Source organism: Athene cunicularia (genome assembly GCF_003259725.1).
Source record: "Athene cunicularia isolate RWA chromosome 1 unlocalized genomic scaffold, athCun1 chr1_part1, whole genome shotgun sequence".
Taxonomy (NCBI): Eukaryota; Metazoa; Chordata; class Aves; order Strigiformes; family Strigidae; genus Athene; species Athene cunicularia.
In genome coordinates this window covers 80,133,512-80,150,219 of record NW_020799091.1, presented here as the reverse complement: position 1 = coordinate 80,150,219, position 16,708 = coordinate 80,133,512, and the positions used below count along the sequence as shown (strand labels likewise).

At 37.5% G+C, this 16,708-nt stretch overlaps 1 protein-coding gene across 5 annotated transcripts in view; it reads right to left on the bottom strand.

Annotated features, from left to right (window-relative positions):
- GLRA2 (glycine receptor alpha 2) overlaps positions 1-16,708 on the bottom strand; it is a 131,489-nt gene that overhangs the window by 95,167 nt on the left and 19,614 nt on the right. For 2 of the 5 annotated variants that reach the window (XM_026868249.1, XM_026868266.1), the window contains exons 3-4: positions 12,781-12,848; positions 5,586-5,809 (exon numbers count right to left, since the gene is read on the bottom strand). In XM_026868249.1, the coding sequence (XP_026724050.1) occupies positions 5,586-5,809; positions 12,781-12,848 (292 nt within the window). Of the gene's footprint in view, positions 1-5,585; positions 5,810-12,616; positions 12,685-12,780; positions 12,849-16,708 lie in introns of all 5 variants that reach the window. The other 3 variants (XM_026868258.1, XM_026868277.1, XM_026868284.1) reach the window with 2 other exon arrangements.

The window sequence follows — 16,708 nt, the reverse complement described above, 5'->3', positions numbered from 1 at the left end:
GTAGATTGGGAGGGAATGAGAAAGAAAGGAGTGGGTGATGGGAGGGTGCAGTTAACAGAGAGTTAGGAAACCATTCCAAAGGATGAGAAGAAGCTCAGGCCATTTAATTACAAGACCCCAAAAGGAAGGGTAGTGAGGATGAAAGGAGAGGCAGGTGTAGGGCAAGAAGGAAAGAAAAAGAAGAGGTGAAAAGTGGACAGCTAATGATAATCCAAGGACATTGGTTCAGTCATAATGAGAACTGGTGCTTGTCCCACAAAAGGCTGCAACTTTTTAGCCTCTGAAATCACTGTTATTATTGTAATAATGCCCATGGGAAGACAAATTTTCAAAATATCTGGATTTACATAGCGTGCATCCACAATTTGGGAAGTCATCATGTCCCAGTAACATTGTTCAGTTTAATAAAGTTTAGTGATTCTAGCACTATTTATATAATGTCTATAAGGCTTCCGCCTACAATATATAATACCTGTCAAGCCCCAAACTTATTTACCTATGTGCTCTATTTCAGTTAGAATTTCTGCATTGATTATTCTTCAAGGTTTTGGCTTGTTTTAAATATGGAAAATTTACTTTGAGATATGTCAAGACATTTTATGTTTTTGGAAAGTCAAGGCAGCGAGCATGGGACTGTGTGTAGATTGCCAGTGGGAGAACTAAATAGTTTTCTACGAAAACATTCCTGTGCTGATTGAGATTAACTTCCAATGGAAAATCCCCACGTTCTCAATATATTATCCTGATAGGAGTTAAGACAATGAATATGATTGTGTGAAGTTGGAGAAAGGGGTACCTACATAGTAAGCAGCCATGTCAATCATAACAGTCTCTCTACTCCCCCCTCTGCTAACCTGTCACATGGAAAGACAATTCTGCTGGTAAAGTCCAAATCCTCTTAAATCCCAACATTAGATTGTAAAATAAAATTGAAGCCATCAAATTGAAGAGCAGGATGCACACAGAGCTGTAGAACATAACATGACATTTCCTACCACTCTGTTAGGCTAGACTGTGCCATGCCATGGATGATTTACATGCAATGATCTCATCAGGTGTAAATGGAGATTCATTACCATATAGCTGATAAGGTCTGTACCCCAAAATTGTTAGAAAACCCAATCCCGACTTTACTGTAACATGGCAACATGTTCTGTAGTAGCCACGCAAAAATCTAAGATCTGATCTTGTTTCAAAACAGAAGAGTTCAGAAGGATAGCAGACTTTTTGCCCTATGAATCATCTATTGCAGTGTTACTAAGAGTGTTACCTATGTATTTCCTTTATCTGCTTTGTATTTCTTTCCCACAGGGCAAAGAATACAACTATAGAGGAGACTACAAAACACAGAAGTTTCACTCAGAAAAGCTGAATTATAAAAGTGCTATAGATTACTTCTGATGATTTACATGAGGGATATGGTTGTCATAACTCATAATATAACCCAAAATGGTGTAGGGGACAGTGCTGATGCAGAGGGGAGTCGACTCAGTGGTCTGTCACTCAGCACTATGACCACACTAGAAAGAGTTGATTTTGGAAACTCCTGAGTAAGGTAGCTGGCACAGGAGATAGAATTGCAAATAAATGTGCTGTTTTCACAGATACTTCTCTTTGGTTGCATAAGCAGGTGAGGGCTTCTGGATGTGCCAACTCATCCTCTCAGCTACTTGTTGCCGAATAGAGGGACTAGTAATCACCTCCAGCTGCACAACTGTCGAGAAATCTAATAGCTTGAATTTTCTCTGCTTTGTGGTGCCCTAACAGCACAGTACTGCTCTCTAGCAGACACTCTACCTTCATCCATAATAACATTTAACAATTAAATCTAGGTCAAGAGCTGAAACCATGAAGAACTACTTTTCTACATAACTGTAGCATTTCTTTCACTGTGACAATAAACAAAGACAGAAAAAGTTAGTTTGAAAGACTTGAGGAAATTCTTTGAACAGAATAACAAAAATGGGGTGAGAAATGTCGTTTGTGAATTTGCACAAATATCCTCCCTAGAATTCCAAGCGTCTCTCTTGTCAAATTATGCAACACCTTCTAAAATCTTTGCATATTTTAAAAATATGAAGTAATCTGCTTTGTAGCTCTTTCTGGCTAAACGCCTGGCATTACATTTCAGAGCACAGCTCTACAACCTTATCAGACAATTGGGAGTGTTTTCTGGAGCAGCAGATTAAAAAAAAAAAAAAAAAAAAAAAAAAAGGATCAATATTACCATTGAGTTATATCACCTTCTGTATCAAGCTTATATGGCTGAGACGCACTGAAAATATTAAAGGGAGAGGGAGGCAATTAATGCAGAAAAAAAAATCCCTGAACCTTAAATAAAACCATTCCAGTTTCTATCATTTTGCTAAAATAAGCTTTTTGGCAGATGCTAATATTCTGAGCTGGCTGGCAGGCTGAAATGAGTCTGTGGGAATCAGGTAGCACAAATGGGTGGCTTGGAGAGAATGTGAAGCTTCCTGTGAGGTTATTTTCAACATTTTCCTGATGTCCCAGGTGTCCACAATGGGCCAGAGAAGGTACAATCCTTGCCCCTGGAACATAAAATCAGTGAAGCAGTGTATGCAATGAAAAATTCGGGTGTCATACAGAATGTGAGTGCCAGGAAAAGGATTCTCGGTATCATCACAGAGCACTGCAACTCCTTCCAAGTGCATAACCCTCCACAAAATCCAATCCATGCAGAGATCATTCAAGGTTTGGGAGCAGATGAGTCACAGACATCTAGGGATGACATTATGTAGGTTCTGCTTTTAACCCTCATTGTTTTTTCAGCATAGAAAATACTCACAGCTTAAGCTAATTTTATTGAACGCTGCTATAACAAACTCCTCTTGTTGACTGCTCTCTCCGGAGGGTTTAAAAATAAAAGTTATAGCTATTTAACTGTTTCACAGCTCAAAGAGTGCAACTGAGACTGATCTTGACTAAAGTGTAGTTGTTTGCTGAATATAACTTTGCTCTAACTGCTGACTTCTCAAAATACATGCACCTCTAAGAGCTGTTGTTACGTGTCCAGTGGCAATAACATATTGAGCCTCCACAAGGTTCTAGTTCACCCTGCAGTACCCAAAGGTTCAGATGAGCTATCCAGATACAGAGCCTCAGGTTCTATACAGTATGTTTAGCATGCTATCTGGGATCAAAACAAATACCAAGGTAGTCATTTGAGCATGCAACAAATATCTAAAAATAGGTTTGTACTCCTAAGCTTACATGATTCATAGGTGTGTACATCAACCATCAACAAGTCTGGATCTATTTTCTATAACAGCTTCCAGAGAATTAAATACAGATCTAGGAGTCTGCAGACATAAGCATCATAACTAATTATTCTAAGATAAACTGTGATGGAAATCTACCTGTTGCCTACCATCATCAGTAAAAGCTGGATGACTTATCCCTCACTGAGAGAAGGAGGTAGAGCCTCATGCTTACCATGGGGTGAGATAATTCCCAGAACTAAACACTGCAGTGGAAGTAACACATGAGCCAGACCCCCGTTTCCATGTCTTATCTGAGCACCCATATCTTATGCCAAGTGTCCTGTGTCTGATATCTAGTTCTAGGTGACCTTCCAAATTCTTTTCAGGAAGGGCAGGATTGGCTTCTGACAGTGTTTAACAGCATAAGCCAGTTGTCCCTCCTGTGTAGCATATTTCCATGTTTTCAGTGCAGTGTACAGGGAAGAGGAATACCATTGTCATATAGTACACACACCTTGCTTCTTACCCATGAATTACTAGGAGCAGTTCAAACCTCACTTTATTCAGAGAGCAGTTTATGTGAGATTAACTTGACCTTGATTTTATTAAATTTGGAAATACCATGATGTCAGGCAAAGTGCTTTTGGTGCAGTAGTGAAAATGGCAGCATTCTTGCACAACTAAAACTGGCAATACAGAGATTCATCTGGCCTGGTATCTAAAGAATAAAGACTAGCTTTTCTAATTAATTCTGACTTCAAGTATCTATACTCGGGAAAGTTTTCTTCACTGTAAAGTACTAAAAAATTATATACCATGTTAGAGGCACCAGGCAAACTTCTGTTACTGCTGTGTGATACGAATGAGAAACAATGAGTTTTGCTTAGTACTTCAATTGGAATACTACTTACTCTGCTTCAGATTAATTTGCATTTGGGCGTGGGAATTTTACAAAAGTGATATAACAGCTCAAAATATTACTTATCCTGCATGGACAAATGTCAGGAAAATTATCCATTTGCATTTAGAACAACACCCAACTGCACTGTTGCTTTCAATAAGATGGTGTCTGATGCCATTCAAACAAACAGATTAATTAATTTATTTCCCAGGGTGAAACAAGAAATATTTGTAAGTGACAGCATAGTAACAGTGATATCACTCTGTTAGCCCTACTTTCATCTTTGTATCCTGTTATTCTTTTCAAACTGTTCAGGTATGCTAATTTGAAACCTTGCTCCATAAACATATCTTTTCTACCCTGCTTAATCCATGCAAACTTTACTGGGATCTTATCAAGGAATTTCTACAAGGATGAAGTAAATGAAGGAAAGTGCCATGTTATTATTTAATTATTTAAACATCCTAAAGAACACAGCTGTCCTGAACCTGGATCAATAATAATTCCTTAATGAACATGCAGGTCACAAACAGAATGCCTAGTCAGAAACAACTACCTTCTAAACCAATCTGCCTTACAGGTGAATAAATTCACTAAGCAACCTGTTAACCAAATACTATCATGTTTACTTTCCACAATGCAAGAAAGGCATAAGCTGACAAGCATTCCCAGGAACAAATGAAACACAAATTAACTTTTTAAAAACAAACATAAGAGCAATAATGCAGTGTTTTACATCTTTAAATACCTATGCTAAGCAACTAGTGATGCACAGAAAACTGAATGTCAAATAAACACCGCAGATTATTTGCTGCTTTTTATGCCTGTGCAATGCAATTCTGATTCTCTGCATATGTACCATTTCATCAGGTCGTATCAAATCATGTTTTGTCAGTCTTTATTAATTCAGCCTAAATCCAGTCACATGACACACACTTCAATGCACTTAGTATTAAAAAACATTTTCCGTAATTCCAGTTATTTTAAAATGTGAATAGATACATGCGATTACCCAGTGACTTGCATGTCAAATTTATTGCATTTCAAACATTTTTTTACTTAAGATGTTGAGCAGTCATTTAAAATACCCCCTTACTTTTAAATTGCAACCCACAAACTACTGAGGAGTTGGTTTCTTCTCTTTGTAAGAGCAGTGATTGAGCTAATACTAATGGGAATTACTGAGGCATACCATTACAGTTTTAGACAGTCTCAAGTTTCCAACAAGACTAAGAAGGACTGCTGTGCTGCTTGCAGACTATTTTGCAAAAAGTAAAAGCTTAGAAAAGGAATATATGCAAATTTTCATTCTACCCTAGTATGATTAAGTGTCATTTCAATTGTACACATGGGACAACAAAAAATTAAAAATGTACATTATTTTCTATAAGCATAGTTATATCCAGAAAAACAGGGAGTGAGTGGAAAGAAGACAAAGAGAAAAAAAAAAAATTGTTTACCTGATACTGTACAGCACTTTTCCAGTTTTAGAAATCCTCAACAACTTGTTGTCTGTTGTGACATCATGGAAGTTTGCTCCCTTCTCATTGGCAAAGAATAAATCTGGCTTCCAAATAGAGTCCAACATAGAGGGATCCAAATCGAGGGAATCATCAGGATATTCACTATAAGCCAGACGTGAGTCGTTCCACTGCTGTCTCAAAAAAATGTTCACTCTGTAATCCTACAGAAATGCCATGTAAAAAAGGTTACTAAGCCAATTACCCAAACTGGAAGCCCACTTTAGCTTTCTTTATGCTCTATCAGCATTACAGCAAACATTTACGTTATCCTTTGAACATAAGAGTTGTCATTTGAAAATAAAGCAGTCTAAATGCTGTATTGAACCGAACAAACACAACTGGTATGTTTTCCAAATCAAAATTACTTCAGTGATAAAAAAAATATTAACTTCAACCTCCAATACTAAATATAACCCTCTTTCAAATGCTATGGAGTAACTCAGAGGTACTTAGGAAGTCAAAAAAGCATTGCAGCTAGATATATACAAACTCAACAAAGAATATATAAAACTACTAATTTAAATAAATTGCTTCCAATATGTAAATCAATTATATCTAATGTACTCATGAATGGTTGCTAATTCCAGTGAAGCCAGATCTGTATAGAAGAAATTAAACCAGCACTTATTTACTGTTTGTATCCTTTTTCTGTCTACCGTATGCTTTTCTCTGTATGTTCCTTCATTCACTCCTCCCTCACTGCATCCCATTAAAATTGTTCTAATTGCATTCTTCTGCACAATGGTCTGCTAGTCAGAAATGGGAAAGGCAGCAATTACTTAGAGGTTCATTTAGAAGCAATATTAATGCTGTGTCAAGAACTGGCTATTAAAGGAGAGTGTGAAAAGAGCTTTTAGGGTCTAAACTCTCTGGAGGGAATGGAAGGATGTTAATGCTTATTATCTTTATCTTGAATTTCCAAAGACAGCAAATAAGAACTTCACCTCCCCTACCTTTACCCACTATTATGGCATATTTACCTGAAATTACCACATTTAACTTGCTTGTGAACACTCTTAGAAATACATCTACTCTTCCTCTAAAAGGAAAATATTTAATAAAATTTATGTCGATTGCATTCTCGGAAGAAATATGTTATCAAATAATTCTAGCAGCTGTACGGACCTCTCATGTTTAGGATTTGCTTTATGGTAGCCACAGAACATTAAAATGGCAGCACTGTGCTTTTGACTTGGAAAATGTATGAGCTGACCTGGGTTTAGTTAGGCCACTGAACTGCATAATCTGAAGAATTTATCATCCTTGAAATGTAAATAAATATTCTCACTCTGATGAGAGCTGCAGAAAGCAGTTTGCCCAATATGCAGACTCTGTGAATGAGCCTTTCCAAGCTTCCACATTTCCCACCCTTCATTCAGTGGGTTGGTGATGAGTTGTGCTGATGCCCTGACAGAGTATTTCTGACATCCAAACTGATCCAGTATTTTAACCCAATGGGACGATGTTTTACAATTTCACTAGGGATGTGATTTTCTTGCTTTATTTATCCATTTCATTTTGGTGTTGGGTAGATGTGAGTCAAAACAGTAATGTCTGTTAATCGGAGCAAGACAGACCTGAGAGACATCTCAAGAACAGCACATTTATTAAAGATACTTACTAAAGCCTGTATCTGTTTTTCACAAGCCACTGTGCTTTTTATGTTAGCGTTGTTTCACACAGTTAAAAGATCAAATAGCTACTTGCAGTTCTGAGCTTACAAAATGTGTTCACATCTTGTGAGGATATACTAACCCTAAGCATGCTTTCCCTTGTTTCCTGATCTTAGAAACTGAGAGAGTCTTATGAGTTTGTATGGGACAGTTTTAGTTATAAATGCAGGAAAGCACTTGATTATCATTCTGCAGAAAAGAAGGCAGCAGCCACTGATAGAATAAAATTGCTACAACTAGTTGTGCAACTGCCTTTAATTTTTCTTTGAAATAAGATACAGAATGAAGTGTATGGAAAACAGGGATTTTTTTTCCCCCCATGACATAGAAATCATAAATAAGTCAAATCAGCAAATTGTTCAGAAATATCTAAAAATAAATGTACTTTCATTAACTTCAGTAGTTGATGATTTAGACAACAAAAACCAGTCTGAAAAATCCTAATTCACAGGAGAGCTTGCATATGATGATATATATTATACCAAAAGCATAAATAATGCAAATAGGATTACACTGCCTTTTTCAATATATACCTTCATAAACACATCAGAGCTATCACCCTGATACACTTAGAAATGCTTTCTCCAAGCTTTTTGTTGGAAGCAAACCAGCACTGAAACCTTTGTTTACGTCTGATAGGCTTTGCATATATATATATATATGTATAGATATTTTAGTCAGAAATAAAAATAGAATATAACATGCATATCACAAAACCATCATTACTTTTTTTCTCCTATGGTTGTGGTATAAGCAGTTGAGAGGGATGTGTGTATACACAGACCTAATCAAGTGCAGAATTTTGAATGTACTTTTCCTGTGCTAACATTATAACAATCTTCTGAAGAAAAAATCTCCTGAGAACAGTATCACAACATGGATCTCAGGCATACTACAGTGTGTATTTTGCAAGTTCCTCAGGGTAGAAGTGGGTGGACTGTAGTAATGCACTCCTACACGACCATGAGTACACCTGCTCCACAGATTCTTTCTGACAGCACCACTGCTCTGAATGAGGAGTGTGGACCTGAAGATTCAATCTCAGTTACAACACTAATGTCAGCAATAGCTCAAGACAACTCAGATAAACAGTTTTCCTCTGTTCTCGAGTCATAGAATCAGAGTAATATTAACATACTAAAAGAATATTCACCTGATCAGTTTTAGTAGATTTGTCTGAAGTTTTAGGGACCTAATCCACAGATATACTTAGTTTGTGTTACAGGACGCTACACAGAAGTAGTCTTTCAGCAAATCCATGTCCACCAGATTCACTGCCTAGAGCTTCAGAAAATCTCTGGGTCACTTTGGTCTTGGGCACTGCTGTGGCAGGGAGGTGCAGGGGAGTCCCACTCCCTCTTCAGTACTACTCTCTGTCTTTGAATTGACACTCATCTTAGATCTTAACCTTCCTCCCGTCTTCCCCTACAACAGCACTGATTGTCCAGGTGTTGAGTCGGATGTCTGAGGCAATCAGCAGACTTAGCTGTCCTTCCATGCATGGGAGGGCCTTGCCAAAGAGACTATTCTCTAAATCCTAAATATGAATGCTAACTGAAAAGTCGTAGTTTAATGACCTATTTCAAGCCCATGTGACAGAAGAGCTCTTGGTTATACCTAAGCATGCGATGTGTCCCCATTGGCTTCAGTGGGAGTACCTTATGCAGTTAACATTATACATGTGAATTAATCAGGAGCTAACAACCTTATCTGCAATTATGTTTTTTCTAGTGGGAAGATAGTATCATACACACAGCCACAGCTTTAAAATAAGCTTTTAAAATAATATCAATTTTTCTGCTAACATAAGTACTCAAAACACAACTGGAGTTTGATGCATTTACTCCAACAGAGAACCTGCCGCATAGTGTCAGTCATTGATTATAGGGCATAATGACAATAATAATGTCCTCACAGTTAGTCATTTCTGTAATTAACAATTAACTCATCAATGTACAAACTGCTCTTAGCTTCTCCTACAGCTGATAGCTAAAAAATCCTGGTCATTAGCAACACTGAACATCTGAGTTCTTTGGGACTCTGCCCAGCCTGATGTAGATTACTCATCTATGATACTCAACTGCAGTCATGCAGTACAGTGAATTTTCTGCTGAATACTGCACGTGTGAATGTTTCCAAAAATAGATACAGACCTTACTGGCATAGCTGTTTTTTGGGTGTGGTTTTTTTTTTTTTTTTTTTTTTGTCTTCTCTTTCTTTTCAAGTTAGGGTTTAAATGGAAGTCGAGTGAATCAATGAGGAAAATTTCTGACAATTCCATCTTGACTCTGGCCTTTTTTGTACTATTTTTGTTTTGGTATAATATATATCAATCTAGTATGGAAGAAAAACATTTATTTTGGAGAAAAAGAAAAAAAAAAAAAAGAATTGTGATACTGTCCCATAGATGCAGAAAAACTAATACATATGCATTTTGCTTCCCTAGATCTTTGGGAACAAAACTCATGAAGACTCTATTGAATTCATCCATTTGGACAAAACCAGCACAAGATCCTGTTTTATTTCTGAATTAAAGGTTTTAGTTTTCAGAAGAATATGCTGGACATGAGTTGTGCTGGCCTTTCACAGAGAGATGAATTTCATCCTGGTGCCTGTCCCAATCAGAAAACAGAAGCTACTCCTGCTAACTTATTGAGACACTTACTGAATTTGGTAGGTCTGGGACTGTAATCATGTTTACCATGTCCATTTCTCCTACTGACAGCTCCTCTGAGAAGGTTTTCATCTCCCAATTTCCAATGAGCTGCTCTAGATTGCCCAAGTTATATTCTGATAATGTCTCTTCACTACATATACATGGTTTCACCAAGCATTCCTGTCCTCTGAGAAATGAGTGTCTCTATTGAATTTACAATCCAGAGTTTTAAATGAATCGTTTAGTTTTATGTCAAAACCATCAAGAGCATTTTATACGGAAAAATGAATCCTAGAAGTCAAACAAAACTCATTATTTATCACAAGGGATGACAACATTTTTAACACATGATTACATCTATTTAGTCACACTAGTCATTAAAGAAGTGTCAGCATTAATAAAATTAATATCAAACCATTGAACAGCATGTTAAGAGAAATCTCTTCCACACTTTAGGCAGGTATTATGAACAAAGCAAACTAAGAAAGCCAATAGTCTTTGTTTTCATCTACTTGAATGTTTGGCTGTTTTCAGCAGAATGTGTTAATGAACATTGGAAAGGTGCACATTAACATATTTGATAAAAGGTAAAATGCAATGAGGGGATTTAATCAAAGCAATGAAGGAGTCTAATTAATGCAATCAGCATTAGGTCGTGCAAATATTTTCATTGAATGCCATCTTGTAAAGCCAGTGACGTGCAGGATTTTTGCTAGTTAATGCTATGCTGATGCCTCTACATGCTAGGATCAACAAACATGGCTTGGTAAAAGAGGCTACATTCATAGCTATCTTCTGAGAATCCTTTAAACAAAGGAAAAGATTTTTTTTTTAATGAAAATTAAGTCTGATGATCATTATGTTACATCAGGATATTATTTTCCTTGTCATTTTTAACTTGATTTCAGTTTTATTTTAAGGAGTTTTTAAAATATTACAGATACATACTCTAAAGCATTAATATATATACTTTATAGCTTGTCATTTATAGAAGAGTCTTTCCCACATTATTTAAGAAAGCAACCTGCCCTAGCAATAACTGGCACTTTATCTCTAGAAAACATTAAATAACAGGGTGGGTTTTAAAATAAAAACACTTCTAAGCAGAAGATTTTGTGTTCTTACATTCCTTAGATACCACTTTCTAAAACGATGGCATGAATTACAGTTAAAATTAAATAAGTATTTGAATATTAAAATAATTGTTTTGTTAAATATCTGCTCTTCCTTCATAATGCAAGGATTGCAAGGTGGTATCTAACCCATTTTATTAAAAAAAAAAAATAGTTCTTTGGTATGCCTTAAATCTATTTGTGGGTAGTAAGTTCATTTTTATTTACCAAGAACTCAGTCCTAAAGGATGCTAAGCACTTATATTGCCTCTGGCTTCAGCAGATACAGAAATACCCAGACACTGTGTAGGAATCCCTGGAAAACGGGGATGTGAAACTACATTCCAATTGTTTCCAAAGTGTCCTGAGGCAATGAAAATAACTCTTGCAAACTTTCAATGAAGGTGAGAGTACTCATTTTTGGTTTATTTTGTGGCAGTATGACTCGAAGTGTTCAAAGTCAAACTGGGATTTGTCACTAAACCCTTTCTAGAATTGGTTTAACCCACTTGCATATGAGCACCTGATAATTATTATGGGTTTATCACATTATTATAAGCAAGCCATCAAAAATGTCTCTCTGGACTAACTCCAGTAGTCAGGTCTGTATGTATGCTTGAATAACCCATCATTTTGTTAATGGTTTGAAAAAGATTTTTAAAATCAGCATCTTTTTAAATGGACTGAGAAAAAATATTTTTCATTTTTCTTAGCAAATATTGAAAGAAAAAGAAAATTTATTTCTAGACTAAAAAAGAAAATGTTTTTTACCTGGACTTTGTTAAACATAAAATTTGGCAATTAAAAAAAATACCATATTGAAATGAACAATTGAACTATTTATTTATATATATCTATATCTATATCTATATCTATCAAAATTGGAACTGACATTTTCTTTTTGACCTTGCTTTATTGACTGATAGCCTTCACTGAATTCAGTCAAAATAAACATTTCAGTCAGCTGGGATCCCATCATCTCCCAGTACCAATTTAACCCTCAGAATACCTAAGTCTTCTATAACTATATGTTTTACTTATTTGACTCAAGTTATGCATTTACTTCAGTTACTGATGTGGCTGCAATTCACAGAGATAAGTTAAAGACTGTTCTGGTAGCTCTGTCAGTACAGTCTGCAGCAGCAGATAATTCAGCATGTGTTGTAAGACCCACTCAAAATATGGAGTACTTGGCGGGGAGCCCCACAGCTGAGCTCCAGCCACTCCTCTGCCTCTTCATTGCTAATAAAACCTGAGAAAGATGGTTTGCACACACCTATATTTGCTGTCATCACAGTCACTACAGACTATGGTGCTGTCACTACATATGTACCTTTAGACTTGGGTACTTGAGTTTAATAATTTATATATATCTTCATATTATTATTTTATTTATTTTATTTTAATTCAGCTGGTAGACTTTTAGTAGCTTAATAACTTAGTAAGTGTCCCCACGCCCTGAGCATCTCTATTCAACATCACATCCCACTCCTTCACAAGATGGCTTCAATGACCAGTCCCACTCACCATTGTAGTTTCTGCTATTGAACCAAAGCTGTTGATAAATATGTTGCAGGTAACATTTACAGGAGGACCTGCAAGTTGAACAATAAATAGAAATATTGACAGGTTTTGTTCATGACATATATTAAGTATTGTTGTTCTCTTGCCAATAGCATCATAGCACTTACCATTGTGGTTTCTGTGACTGATCCAAAACTGTTGATAAAAATATTGCAAGTAACGTTTACTGGAGGACCTGTGGAATGCAATAAAAATGTTGCAATATACATAGAAACAAAAGGACAGATCCCTCAGCCTCCATACAATCTGGTACAGATGTGGCTGAAAACAAGTAGAAAGTGAGTTTTCCCAAACAGATCATGTAAATATCTATTAAAAAAAAAAAAAAAAAAAAAAAAAAAAAAAAAAAAAATCAACACTAATTTAATTCACCTATTTTCATTGGAAGTTGTTACATAAATACACTGAGCTACATCTTTGCATTTAATTTATGAGTTAGTGAGTGCATAAGTGTAATAGATTTTTCTTTATCCATAGTGCCAGTGCAGAATGTTTCAACATTGCAACCACTCCTCTCTCACTTCCTTCTTAGCTTAAAATTTTAAAATTATGTTTCCACACCTATTCTACTCTGTATGCAAAGGCTTGCTGCTGAAATTCCCAGCAAAGACTACTTTTCACACTGACTCCAATCCACCGAAAAAAGAGAAGTATCTCTTCATGTATCTGATCTGGAGATGTCTGCCTTGCCATAAACAAATATTTAGCAATATCTGTTCTAGCCTGACAGAGCTTTTGTTAAATAGCTATTTGTAATCTCTTCCCTCCCACCTCCTTTCCTGTTATTCAGCAGTCACTGACGTGTAGCAGAATGAATGGGGACTTAATATTCAATTAGTTGTCTATTAGCCTCCTATTTTTTTCAGGCATGATGAAATAAACAGGGGTTCTCAACTGAATCAAAAAAGATTAATGCTAAATGACTGAATTTCAGTAACAGAAAAGTTGATACAAGCATTGAGTATCCAGTACTTTCTTCCTTCTTTTCTCATTATTATTTTAATGACATCATTTTCCTTATAATAATAAAAAAAAAAAAAAGTCAGTGTACAGAATATAAATAACTACAGTTGGTTTCAAATTTAGATCTGAATTAACTTTACAAAAGATTGAAACATTATTATTTTCTTTTTTGAAACATGGAAAGATAATGTGCCAGTGAAATCCAGCATACTATCATCTTCCTGAGCGCTAGACCACTCACATTCAAGGAAACAAGCATGTTGGTTTGGGGAAGAAAAAGCACAACAGTAATATCTTTTGAGGCTGTTAAGTTCTGATGCAGTGTTGCAACAATTGCTTTTTAAAAAAAAAAAACAAAACAACAAACAAACACTTCCTTTTTGCATTGTGAATATGTTTTCACTTTCAACACCAAGCTAAAACAGGTCAAATAGTCTGTTATTCTCCCTCCATAGAATCTTATTTTCCTGTTTATCTGATGATATTTCTACTAGCTGGACAGCTTGACCAACATATTATTCTATGTGTAAGCAACAGAATTACTGAATCATTGAAGCTGGAAGGAACTTCTGGAGATCACCCAGTCCCCCTAGTCCATGTAGTCCCAGAGTAGGATCAGCTAAAGCAGGTTGTTCAGGACCATGCCCTGTCAGATTTTGAGTATCTCCAGGGATGGAGACTCCATAGCTTTTTTGGGCAATGCGTGACAGTGTTCAGTTACCCTCACAGTAAAAGATTTTCTTATGTTTAAGTGGAATGTTCTGAGTTTGTTTGTGCCCACTGTCTCTTGTCCTGTAACTGGGCACCAAGAAGAATCTGGATCCTTCTTCTTTACTTAACCTCCATCAGATATTTATGAACATGGGTAAGATCCCCCTGAACTTCCTCTTCTCCAGGCTGAGTGGCCCCAGCAATCTCAGCCTCTTCATGTATGATAGATCCTCCGGTCTTTTAATCATCTTTGTGACCCTTTGCTGGGCCCATACAAGCAAGTCCATGTCTCTTTTGTACTGGAAAGCCCAGAGCTGGACCCAGCACTCCAGATGTTTCCCACCAGTGCTGAGCAGAGTGAAGGATCCCGTCCCTCAACCTGCTGTCAACGCTCTGCCTAATGCGGCCCAGGAGGCTACTGGCCTTTGCTGCAAGGGCATATTGCAAGCTCATGTTCAACTTGGTGTCCACCAGGACCCCCATAGCCTTTTCTGCAAAGCTGCATTCCAGCTGGTCATATCCCAGATTGTTCCTTCCCAGGTGCAGGACTGCATTTGCCTTGGCTGAACACTGTGAGGCTCCTTTTGGCCCATTTCTGCAGCCTATCCAAGATGCTCTGAATGGCAGCATAACCCTGTAAGGCATCAATTATTCCTCTCAGTCTTGTATCTCCTGCAAACTTATTGAGAAAATTAATTGTATCCCAGCCAAAACCAGTACAAAGGTACACTCTGTCCCCTCATCCAGACAATTAATGAAGATGTTAAGAAATATTGGCCCAGTATTGACCCCTGCAGTACACAATAGTGACAGGCCTCCACCTGGCCAGTCACTTCGCGCTGCTGATCACAACCCTCTGAGCACGGCAATTCAGCCAGTTTTCCATGTATGTCACTGTCCATTTAACTAGTCTGTTCCAACAGTTTGTCTATGAGGATGTTGCGAGAGACAGTGCCAAAAGCCTTGCTACAGTTGAGATAAACAGCATTCACTGCTCTCCCCTCATCCATGAAACCAGTCAAGTAATTGTAGAAGGTTATTAGTGTGGTCAGGAATTCCTTCCCCTCAAGAAATCTATGCTTACTACTCCTAGTCATATTCCTGTCCTTCATATCTGCAAATGGCTTCAGGGAGAATTTGCTCCAGGCTTCGAGGTAAGACTATCCAGCCTTTAGTTCCTGGATCCTCCTCCTAATCATTCTTGAGCATAAAAGTGACTTTATTTTCCTGTTATGAGGAAACTCTTCCAGTCACGGTGACCTTTCAAAGATAATTGAGTGGCTTCACAATGCCGTCAGCCAGTTCCCTCAGCACTTTGCATGTTTCTTGTATGTTCCCATGGACTTGTCTGTGTCCAGTTTGCTTAAATGCTCTGTAGTCTGATTGTTTTCCTCTGAGTTTTCCTTGATCAACAGACTTTACGGACATGGGATTCCTGAAGACCAATCTTATCAGTAAAGACTAAGGTGAAGGAGGCATTGAGTGCCTTGGCATTTTCCCATGTTCTTTGTCAATGATTTTTTAATCTCATGGTGCTGTCTTGCAAAAGCTGCCATATGTGAGTACCTCAGCTTTCAACTCCTGAGTTCCAGCAGAACCTAGTAAACACACCTATGTTAGGAAAACATGTTTAACTATGTTAGGAAATACGTTACCACACAACAGACGTACAGATGTACAGATGTTCAGATGTACACTAAGTAGGTACATGCAAGACAACCATGTCTTGCAACAAAACTTATATCTCCCTCCATGTATCTACTCAGTTGTATAACGTCTTTTACTTGTCTTCTGCTGGTAGATTTGGAATAGTATAAGAACTCAGTAAACTCAGTAAAAAATAGATGTACTGGGTCTGGCTGAGCCGGAATTAGTTTTCCCCTACAGCATCCCTCATGGGGCTGTGTTTTATGCTGGGAGCTGGCAGGGTGTTGATAGCACCCTGGTGTTGTGGCTACTGCTGAGCAGTGCTTGCACAGCACCAAGGCTCTCTCCGACATTTCCCCCCCAGTGGGACGGGGTGGGCAAGATCTTGGGAGGGGACACAGCCAGGTCAGCTGACCCCAACTGACCAAAGGGATATTCCAGACCATATGACATCTGCTCAGTATAAAGCTGGGAGAAAGGAGGAAGGGGCTGGGGTCACCCTTGGTCCTCTGAGGCAACCACTACACGTAGCGGAGCCCTGCTCCTGAGAAGGGCCGACATCACCTCTTCATGAGAAGGAGAGAATAAATCTGTTTGCTTTTGCTTCTGCGTGTGGACCTTTGCTTATACTAAAACTGCTTTTGTTTTACCCACAAGGGTTGGTTTATCTTATTTTCTTTCGCCTCTTTGCCCTGTTGAGAAACAACGGAAAAA